The sequence below is a fragment of the Aythya ferina genome, assembly GCF_964211825.1.
Source record: "Aythya ferina genome assembly, chromosome: 1".
NCBI classification, from domain to species: Eukaryota; Metazoa; Chordata; class Aves; order Anseriformes; family Anatidae; genus Aythya; species Aythya ferina.
In genome coordinates, this window is record NC_140296.1 from 107,275,393 (window position 1) to 107,287,486 (window position 12,094).

General features: G+C 36.6%; 1 protein-coding gene across 3 annotated transcripts in view; it reads right to left on the reverse strand.

The window, feature by feature from the left end:
* The window catches only part of GBE1 (1,4-alpha-glucan branching enzyme 1), a 178,417-nt gene that overhangs the window by 26,541 nt on the left and 139,782 nt on the right, over positions 1 to 12,094 (reverse strand). For all 3 annotated transcript variants that reach the window (XM_084506375.1, XM_084506374.1, XM_084506373.1), the window contains 2 exons: positions 2,001 to 2,185; positions 790 to 920 (listed from right to left, as the gene is read on the reverse strand). In XM_084506375.1, the coding sequence (XP_084362501.1) occupies positions 790 to 920; positions 2,001 to 2,185 (316 nt within the window). The remainder of the gene's footprint in view (positions 1 to 789; positions 921 to 2,000; positions 2,186 to 12,094) is intronic.

Here is a 12,094-nt window from a genome sequence, read left to right on the forward strand (position 1 = left end):
ACACTAAAGCAACTGCAATATGGCAAAAGTTTGCTGAATCTACCAATAAATAAAAAGAAAGTAGGCCAAAAGTTATGAGCTGCAGTGATTTAAACTGGCACAGCAAGACTGACTAAAGTTTGTTTGTGAACACACTTAAACTGAATTTGGGAAAACTAAATTCCTCTAGCAAGTTAATGTTACTTTTTTTTTTTTTTTTTTTTTTTTTTTTAAATCTCCCTCAATGCTAAGGATTTGGACGAAAAAGTAAAACCAGCCAATTCTTTAAGAGTAATCATTTACTGCTTCTCAGCTGAGCTAAGAACACATTCTCAGTCTACCCAGTTATAAAACAAAAATTGTACAACCTTCCTGGAAGTTTAAATTAATACATTTTTCTGTGTGACTCTGTGCACAGACTCATCTTACTGTGGTCAGTTTCTCTTGCTTATTTAAAACGCAGAAGTTTCTCGATTGTTGTGTCACAACATTAAGAGAGAGAGAGAGAGAGCGCGAGAGAGAAGGGCAAAAAGAGAAAAAGGGCAAAAAAAAAAGAAAAGAAAAAGTCAAAGGGAGACTCTCAAATGTAGTCTTTAAATCTCTGTTTTTACTTGTGTTCTACAAAATGATCTCATGAAGAAAACAAACTTGTAATCATTATTTTTGCAGTAAAGCAAGCATTAAAGACTGTACCAATGACAAATAAGTGTTTTCTTACCTTGTAACTAGTTTGCATTCATACTGGAAAATTAGTTTTTAAGTAACTAAGTACATTTCTCTGTACAAATGAAACAGTAAAGAAAAGGATATTTTCCTGGAATTTCAACACCGACTCTGTAGTCTGTATAACTTTGGTATGGGTGGAAGTTGAAAATAAAAACAAGACCTGCTCTCTCAAATGCAATGACCTTATTGGATTCATGCTTTTCACTCACAAAGGCCTAGGAAGGAAAAAATAATAATCCCATTACTATGTAGTTTTTAATTTCTAATTAAGTTACGGAAAATAAGAAAAACACTGCTGCAATCCATCATTTCAAGTAAAATTATACAAGATTCAAGCAGTATAGATGTGAGCATTACCATGCAAACTAATTGTAGTGCCTATGTAATGTAATAGAAAACTTCTAGTCACTAAACTGCAGCTTAGTTTTTAAAAGAGAATTTTAAGAGGCAGAAGCTTGCAAGGTATATAGAACAACTGAAAAAATCTTACTCAGCAAAGACTAATAACATGGTCTTTTTAACACACTTCTATTTAGCAAAAATGGATTTCTTTTATTAAATTTTCCATCTATTTGTTATGACAATCAGCATTGCTTCTGCTAGTAATTTAGAAAATGAAGCAGTATGGTTTTTGTTTTGTTTTTTTAATGTGTGAGAAATTGCTTTGAAAAACCACATTGAAATGGTGGACATACACCACCTTTGCTCTATTAGCTAACGCCATTAATAACTAGAAGCATATTTAAAAAAATCTTCAAAGTGGATTACAACTACTATGAAATAATTTTAACACTGAGAAATGATAATTGAGTTGCTATAATAAAAAATACAGTGCTATGTTTATATAAAACAGCAAATGCAAAAGTGACAGGCTAAAAACTAGGAGACTATAGCTTACACTATACTCTATGTAAAGCATTTTCTCAGTAACAAAATAATTATTTATGTAAAATTAAATTGTCAGAACAATTTACACTTTTCCAAAGCAATCCCTGGATTGGATTACACACTATTTTATAGTTTATTTTTTCCCATCTGCACATACTAAATAAAAATAGCAAAAATAATAGGAAAAGAGCTTGCTAGGAAACTAAAAGGAGGGTGTTTCAGATTGCCATTATCCGTGGAAGATATTCCAGTGACATGTTTTGACAACTTCAAATATATAGTGGGCATTACACAGTGCATAATAAAGTGCTGTTTAAAATTTCTGCATGTAAATTCTGTATTGTTGTTATTCTGAGCACGTACACAACTAGTGACTAAAAACTTATCGTTTAGTATATACAGCTTACCGGGGGAGATGCAAGCCAGCCAAATCTTTCCTCCGATTTATTCATATCTCTATCAAATGCATTTAGGAATCTATAGCGAAGAAGATGATCATCAGTAAGATTAAATTGTCTTCTGGCATAGTGATAGCTCTCGTTATTCCCTTTTCTGGGGAAGTCAAGCCATTCAGGATGCCCAAATTCGTTACCTGAATTTAAAAATATTAAGGAGCTGTAAAGTCATATGCTATAAAAAACAAACAAAAAAACAAACAAAAAAACAACAACACAGACGTAAAATACATTAAAATATGTTTCATTTCTACAAGTATTCCAAATAATACTTCTTCAAATATAAATTGGTCCTTTTTATTATTAAAGCAGTTCTTAGGACTTTCATGCTTGGTTAACAGGTTTGTTTGGCCAATAAAATAAGCAGAGCTAAATATCCAAGACTATGGGGGAAGACTGAGTTAATGAATGGATTTTATCCTCTATGCTATTATGGTATTGTTAAAAATTTCTCATTTCCGTGCCTTAAAACAAACAAACAAACAAAAATAGTTCCATCAAGCAGGATACAAATTTTGGAGTTGCTATAAAACCTAAAAACATCACCGTAACACTGCAAGTCCATTGTTTTGTAGCACTTAACAGAAATTGGCACTATCATTCATACTGTCAACTTCTACAACCACAGAGACTATCTCCCGTTTTATCAACTGAATGACAACAAAAAAGTAAAAAAAAAATAAAAATAAAAAATAATCAAAAGATCAGTTGTGCCAACTTTGACCACTTTGTTGATTTTTTATCCAGGGTACAGATACTGTCATCACCACTTCCAGTGGTATAAAAATAACTATTAGGAAAAGTGACTTGAATCACTGTTCCTCACTTTCTAGAAAAATTGAGAAAGACGTCGTAGTTCAAGTAGTGAGCTAGGTAGTATAGAGTGAAGCACAGCGTGTAGTGATGCATTCAGTGTTTGATATTGAAAACAACTGACTTAAGGGGCTTGGTGCTTCAGGAACCTACCAATAAGTATTGGGTCAGCCACCCTACAAGGGGAGCTTCTTTCCCATACATAATGCTCCATGTCACACACACCAGAGATGCTTTCCAGGACTGGCACAAAGCATGTTTCAGCTCTGGTTTCTTCCACATGCCTAATGGCTCATGTCCCACAGACTATGTGCAAACACAGTATTTCCATTTGTTTTTGTCTAGCAGTAATGTTCTGTAAGTCTCACCCCAATTAACTAGCCCCCACAACTAGGCAACAAAACATGCTTCACTTTAAGACATGGAGTAGGCTTATTCAGACTTAGGTCAAACTTCATTAAAAAAAGTGCAGGAAAAAAGTTGCCATTTAACCAAGGAAAAAGAAAGCTTGGCTTATGTACAATCTCCGAAGCAAATCTCAGCTGCCAAAGCTAAAAGATTCATGCCAACACTTCATCTGGAATGCAGTATTTTGAAAGACTTTCACGTATGCAAACGTTGTTTTGTTTCATATACCATCATTATTACAGTTTGATGCAAATCCAGGTGAACTTAATGGTTCTTACTTGTGCTATAACCTGCTGCCTAGTAGACTCGCAGCCACTTTACTGTTCATTTTACACAGAACTGACTGAAGTTCAGTACTTTGAAAGTTAGACACATTTCAAAGTCTGTGATAGCTGGTTCACCACAAACTTTTTATGTAGAGCACGCAGAGTATCTACTCACTGCAAATCAGAGGCAACAAGTGGTGTATCTGGAAACACACAAAACTAATGTGATCAAATATAAAAGGGTTTATATGAAAAATCCTGGTATTTCTACAGGCAGACACTCAACTTTTGGCAATAAACTGCAGTTCTGTGGGCAGACAAAGAACATGGATGCCGAGGGATGGCAAGTGCTGTTTCCTGGATGGATACCCTGCATGTGTAGCCACCATCTGCTGTCTCACACTGCCTGTGTTGCCTGGAAGGCCCCGAGGATACGGTCAGCAGTGACAGCTATGAATTTACATTTTCAAAGTGTTTTTTGTGTATTTCCATGCTTTTTTGGGGAACAAAGAAGTGAACAAAGAACAAAAAAGAGCAGGCTACATATATATTTAGGAGAATCCTTCACACTGGTACCCATTTTGTAAGCAAGCTGACAAGCTGTAAATTAAATTTCCCATTCAAAAGCTAAACCACTAAATTTCATATTCCGCTCAGAACCAGAAGACAAACAAAAGAATCAGAATCACAGCAGGACAATGAAAATAACCTTGGAATAATGCTGGACTAGCTCTTAAACTGTGCTAACAATACGGTACTGAAAATGAGGAAAGATATTGCTACAAAACTGACACTATACCTAACCAAATTCAATACTCTCCTAAGAGCTGGGCAAGGTATTACCTTCTTTCATGATCAGTGCACTATTGAAAAGATGGACTACATGAGACAGCTCAGTTAAAGAGAGCAAGAAATATCAGAAAGTCAGAGATAGTATGTATCGAAACAATAGCCAAGAAAATCATAGCTATTTGTTCAAGAAAAACATAAAGTTAGTGTTAGGTCAGAGGTTGGACTCGATAATCTTGAGGTCCCTTCCAACCTAGACAATTCTGTGATTCTGTGGTAAAAACAGGAGAATAAAGCAATGGAAGATAGTGAATAAATTACAGTAATCTAGCACATCATTTCAATGGAGTATTTCACTCTAAGCAGAGCTTATCTATCATGGTTAGACCATAAAGCAAGTCTGCCACCTCCATTCACTTTCCTTGTTTCCCCACCACAGTTGCTACTGTTTGAGTGCTGTTTGCCTTTTTATTTTGCATAAAACATAAGTACAGCAAAATTAAAAAAGTTGTTGTCTTAACTGCTACTATCAGTCATTAAGAAAAAAGGAATTTAGCAGTGTAGCAACCTGATAAAAGACTAAATTACTTAGAATTTAGAAAAGAATGTAGGTCTAAACATTTATTGTTTGCACTAACATCTGTTAGTGAGGGCATCTTCTGCACAATGTACTTGTGAACCCTTTGTATTTGCTGCTTAACTTTAAAAGGTGCTCTTTATTTCTGAGGTAGACTTGAGATAGAGAAATTTAAGTTTGTCAACCTGACAGGAAAAAATTAAATTAGTTCAGGAAAAGGTACAAACATTTAGGATGGCAGCAGGCCTTCTAATTAACTACATAAACTGCTTCTGTACATGAAAAGCACTGAGTCTACACATCCTTTAACAAGAAACAGATCTCACACTTTTTTTTTTTAATTGCTTTTTTCCTAGTTTAACTTTACAATGAAAGAAGGGAGGTGCTAGAAAAGGGAAGGTAGGGGTAACTGGATGATGCTAGAGATAGCCAAATGTACCTGTGAAGTATATGCTGCCCCCTTCTCCATGTTCCACTTCTCTCCAATGAGAAGCAGAAGCATTCACTTAATAGCTGTGAAAGCCTCTAAGCACAGAAGTACTATTGGGATTTCTTTTTCCTGTAATTAATTTGGTGTTTGATATAAAGGTCCAAAGTACAGATTGACAAGAAGCCAGCTGCTACAAATGATGCAAATCAAGACAATGGAACTAATGTGGAGGAGGTAGAGAACAAGGCTGAAATTAACTGAGATTTTGATTAGAGAAACAAAACAAAGACAAATCATTGAAGTGCAATGCATACTAATTTTTATCTATGAATTAATTCAAGTCTGCTATTCCCTACATATCGTGCAACTTTATTGCATACAAGACTTCAAGATCATGGTCCCAACAAAGGAATTAACATTATCACTATAATGAAAATTTATATCACACTTATTTATTGTGACAGAAATACATTTACACCACAAAGTATTTATGCTGACGAAGATTACTTTGTAGCTGAGCCCATCCTTACTAGCTATTTTCTCTCAAAGAATCAGGATAAACAGAACCGAGGACATGTTTAAAAGATGCAGGCAATGTTAAGAGATGTCTGGTATCTTGGTTTGTTTTTTTGAATGAAGTATGACATTAAATACTTTAAGAGCAGTTAAAGCAATAAGCTTATTGATACTTCAAAGGGTAGAAGACTAATTAGGTATTTAAGGTTGAATGAGAATACAAATGATCCAAAATTCTTTAAGATCTTATTTAAAACAGATGAGCTGAAGATTGGACACACGGGGACAGATTTTCAGCTGGTCTACCTTAACATATTTCTACCAAAGTAAGTGGTAAAGTTATGCTAATTTACACAAGCCAGATAATCAGCTCATTCGGGAGTTATAACTGATTTGAATTTAACTTCACTACCTTTGTGAATATTGATGACAATGCAACAATCTACAGAATATAAATAGAATCAATGTAAATAAGATCTAGATAACATTTAATGTAAGTAAGATCTAGATAACATTTATCACCACTTCAAAGCATAAACATTTCAAACAACTAATTCTCATTTTCCCTGAATGCGAAGCTCTTGGATATTATGAAATTCTGATCCTTTGTACTTACTCATGTTTGAACTACATCATCTTCAGACCCTTAAGTAACTAAGCTTAACAACATTCATATTACCTGAACCATACAAGAAGCTCTATACTACATTAGAATTCTAAGAGAATGAGTTTCATTATTAGCATTCATTTAATCTTGCTATCCACATGAAAATATAATCAAGAGGATTTCCAAATTGACTCCTGGTGAAATAGCTGGGATAGGCACCTTGAAAACCTTTATGATTTTCAGCATCTAACACCAGCTTTCAATGACACATTGATTCAGTAAATACTAACAAAATAGTTTCAAGCAAACATTATAGTACAGTTCTTGTATTAAACACAACCCAGCGGAAATATTATGTATAAGATAGTGGTAAAAAGAGATGTATTGGTAGAAGAGTTCTGTGAAAAATGTTTTTCTCTTATCTTCTGAAATGGACTAGAAATCCTTCCAATCTATGAGGAGAAAAATCAGGATAAATATTTTATTTGTTTTGAAACTCAGATCTTCCATATCCAAAGAGATTGTTTTGACCACCGGCTGGATCACTCTTTCTTTCCACCTTTCATCATCTCCATACAAAGTTTCTTAGAAGTGCAGTGTTATGTGCAAAGATTTCTTTGAAACACGCATTTCTGAAGGCTCTGAATTGGTATTTTGGTATCCAATTAATATTTTATGTTTAGAATCAAAAAACCTTTCATTAAGTCTGCACAAAGAAACTGTCTATAATCTACAGGATTAATATTCAGGTAGCACAAATGGGGTTCAACTATCTTTTCCTTAATAAATGCGGTGATCTTACTTTTGTATTACCTTTAATTATTATAGTAAAGGAGCACATCATCCGATGTTAAAATTACCACGTATTCTAAACACCATGGACAGGAGTATTTGTGACATGATGCTGGCCCAATACCACATGCAGGCAAATCTCTAGAACATCAAGTCACAGAGTATTGTAAGGTGGCTAGTGGTCCTGCAGTCACAAATGTGATCCAGTAAATTCCTTTGCTAAGTGGTAACCTACCTGCTGCTGACAAGTAATGTGACAGATTTAAACAGGTTTATGATCATGCCTGTGCTGTCAATCAAAGTGAAGGCAAGGCAGCAAATAGAACAGGGATCACACTAGACATGGGAGCAAAAACCTGAGTTTCAAATGGGTTTGAGAAAGTAATTCATAACTTGTATTGCTGAAACAATTAGGATTTCTTTGAATTAAATGACAACTATGATATAGGAACAGCAAATACAACTCCAGTAATTAAGATATAGGGATTGATCCAAGAAATTACTAAATGTGCCATAATAATACGTAAGACTTCACAACGGACTTGAGAGACCAAAGTCCTGTAAGCAAATGGAATAAGATACAGAAAGGACTTCACTGAAGTAGAACATTCTACACTAACTTGACTTTTAATAATGTATCATACTGTCTTAACAAGAGCAATATATTAAACCTAATACTAGAGTAAATCATAGGATAGCACTGGACTCAAGTTCATTTAATCAGAAAAAAACAAGGTTAGTATGGAAAAAAAGTGATAGTGATCAAGAAATTTCCTGCCAGAGAAATGCCAAAACATAGTACAGAAATTAGCACTAGACTTTTCTGCAAGACCCCTTGAGTACTTGGCTTAAGAACTGAGATTGGTTTTAATGTGTCATTTATAAACTCTGTAAGGACACTAATGAAATTGTTTTTATGAGACTATAAATACAAAAGAAGATGGGAGTATTACCTAGTAAGAATAGGATACTTGTGAGGTCAGCAGCAGAAGTGCTAAGACACAGTATAAAGGTATCCGCTTAGAGACCACCAAAAGTGACTGTTCTGGGGACAGCTCTTCCCTTGAGAAAAGCTCACCCCCACCAGAATCTTGTCATCTTCCAGATGAATGTGGCAACTCAGGCTGACTGAAAATGACCACAAAGGAAGATAAAAGGTAGCAGTCATTTATTCCTGTTGCAGAATATAATAATAGAAGATGAGAATATTTACTTAGCTTGCTAGTGAGAAATCTATACCGATCATTTTGTTCTTAAACCTCTGTTGCACCACTGCACACAGACACACACCTCAATTATGAATTGTTCTATTGGGATCCTCATCTCCAGCTGAAGAACACTGTCATCGCTGATGTGCGTGTGGATCAACTGGAAATGACTGAAGACATAGGAAAAGGGAGGAGATGCTGAACCTTGCCTGTACTACAGGAACAAAAGAACGTGTCCTCTAGTGTGATGCAGTAAGGAAAAAAAACAACACAGAATCCCTAAAGACACACGAAAGTATTCAGTCCTTAAAATGGTTACTGAACAAGTAACTGAATGATCTTTTTTGTAATGGAAATGTTAAGGAATTCCAGGTACGTCAGGCTTGTTGCTTCAGGAAGAAATCTTTCAGGTTTTCTATGGATGTAGTTTGTTCTTACACCAGAATAACACTGAATACATTTCTATAGCACTAAACGAAGTCCTCCATTATAATTATCTTTTCTACCTTTATAACTTTTTTTTCTTTAGTACTTCTCAATCTAAACTGTTATCACAGCCAACTGTTTGAAAGCATGGTTTTCAACACTAATAAATAAGACTGGAATGCCATACCTAAATAATACCTAAATGAAAAATGTCCCTTTATCCGAGCTACCTGTTTTCAACGGTGTCCAAAAGCAGAATATTGAAAACAACTTAAGAATACAAGAAGCTTGAATGGTGATATCTCCTGACACACTGTCAGCCTCCACTCATTTTCAGGAGGAAAAAATCATTTTAAATGGATAGAAGCCAACATGGAGGCCTGTATTAGATTCACACATACAACAGCAACAGGTTGCACTTCCAAATATTATACTACCCATTATACCACCCGTTATCTGAATATTCAGGTGTTTAAGTAGTACACATTTTAATTCTGCTTTAAGCCTTTCTGCTCTGATGACCATTGGTAGCAGTGAAATTTTCTGCACAAGACTTTCATAACAAAACATCTGTATGTTGAGGAATATCAGCTCTTGCAAAACCTTAACTGAGACAAAATATTCTCCATGTCTTCTTTTGAGGCTTTTATATTATATTAAAGAAAATACAAAATACTGGATCACAGAGGAACTGCTTCTGTATTCTATGAGTCTGAGAACAAAACTGGGGTGTCAGAGACTTGTGTGTTATGACTCTGGAGATTCTGTACATGTCCCTCCTCATTTCACTAATTTATCTTTGACTGGTTTGCCTAAAACTCAAAACATTACAACAACTCTAAAAACTGGTTTCTGTTCTTACTTCCTAAGCAACAAAATTTCTTTTTGTTGTATTCTTTTCAAATTGAAAATGATAAAGTACAGCATAATTTTCATTTATTTATAAACCAATTAAAACTGTGTGTATATAAAAGTTATTTGTGACATGTACCAAAGTTTTTGTTAACAAAAAACCTGTACAACATTGCTCAGCAAGAAAACATTAGCTTTATATGTTATTTTCACCACTCCAAGGATCTCATTACTTTTATTTTTATTTTTTTTAAAGCATTTGCTGGTTACTGACCTTTTCTCCTCCAAAAGAGATACCTTTGCAGTATATGTCACTTGCAATAAATGCCTTCTTGTCAAAGCAAACAGATCTGCTTCATTATTCTCTCAGTCATTAAGGCAAAATGCCACGGGTTAATACAAACAAATCACCCAGAAAAGCAAATAGTCTGGTATAAGAGACTTTGTTTAAATTCATAATTTACTTTTTTTTTTTTTTTTTAGTAGAAGTAAACAAATGCGTACCAAATCTGTGCACTTGCAAGATACTGTATTAATTTAATATTATTGTTAAAAGGTCCTGTACTCTCATTTTCATATTTAATGTCCTGGCCATTTCAAATCACATCAGGCTATTCCTTGGTACACAGGTTGTCAAGCCTAGACAAATCAAATGCAGTTAATCTTTACCTGCGTATAGACGCTAAGTTTTCATCCCTATCAGAAGGCCTCCATTTTGACATATACTGCAACATGCAATATTTAATTAGCTTTTTTTCCCCTGATGAAATATTAGCTGATCACAGCACTTTAAAAGTTCACAATGATAAATACTCTAAAATATCCTCTTCAAAACCAATTTATTGTAACCTATTCTTTACACAGCCTATTTACCAAATAAGAGATCAACAGAAATTCCATTAAAAGACATTTCCCACAACCAGTAATAGCTACATTCTTCTATCTTGTATGTCTTCATTTTAAACTGGAAAAAAATGTTTCGGAGTGTCTATAGAATTCAAGAGTAAAATATCACTGCAAAGTAAAAGAGAAGACAAGGAAATAAGCCCATATCACAAACTTCTGCAAAACATATTTTATTTTATTTCTATTACATTCACATGCCACTAAAATGATACAGTTGACACCCTAGTTCCCACGTGTATTTCTGTAGTGGGTTTACGTGGCAAGGTTTTGGTAGCAGGGGGCCATAGGGGTGGTTTCTGTGAGAAGGATCTAGAAGCTGCCCCATGTTTGGGAAGGGCCCCATTGTTTTCCAGATCCGAGCCAATAAGCGATGTTGTTTTGCGCCTCTGTGAGAGCATATTTAAGACAGGGAAAAAACGCTGCGCCACGCAGCAGCCGGGAGAGTCAAGGGAATGAGAGAACAGCCTTGCACCAAGGTCAGTGTAGAAGGAGGGGGAGAGGTGCTCCAGGCGCCGGAGCAGAAGTCCCCTGCGGCCTGTGGTGAGGACCATGGTGAAGCAGGATGTCCCCCTGCAGCCCATGGAGTACCACGGTGGAGCAGGGTTCCACGCTGCAGCCCGTGGAGGAGACCACAATGGAGCAGGTGGCCCTGCACTGACGGAGGCTGCCGCCTGTGGAAGGCCCCTGCCGGAGCAGATTCCGGGCCGGACCTGTAGCCCGTGGAGAGGAGCCCACGCAGGAGCAGGTGATCTGGCAGGAGCTGCTGCCCGTAGGGGAGCCAGGTTGGAGCAGTTTTCTCCTGAGGGATGGACCCCGTGGTACGGACCCATATCTGGAGCAGTTCTGGAAGAGCTGCTGCCTGTGGGAAGCCCACGCCGGATCAGTTCATCAAGGACTGCATCCCGTGGGTGGGACCCCACAGCACAGGGGACGAGAGTGACCGAGAAGGAGCGGCAGAGAAGAAGTGCTGTAGACTGACCATAACCCCCATTCCCCGTTCCCCTGCGCCGCTCGGGGGGAGGAGGTGGAAGAGGGTGGATGGGGGGGGAAGGTGCTTTTGGTTTTTTTTCCTTTGTTTTCTCACTTCTCTCGCTTGTTAGTTGTAGGCAATAAATCTTACTATCTCCTTATGCCGAGTCTGTTTTGCCCGTTACAATAATTATTGTGTGATTTTCTCGTCCTTATCTCAATCCTTGAGCTCTTTTCACATATTTTCTCCCCATTCCTCTTTGAGGAGGGGGAGTGAGAGAGCGGCTGTGGTGGAGCTCGGCTGCCCACTCGAGCGGAACCACGACAATTTCCAAGGGCTGTGTCTGGCCCATTGAAGCATCTCTTTTGGGGAGAATGGCTATAACACAGAACATTGCAGGAACACATTGAGATCTTTGCACTAACTCATGCATCTGCATGACACAGAGCAGAACTGCCCTTCAGCTCCTGAGAACAAATTCCCTCA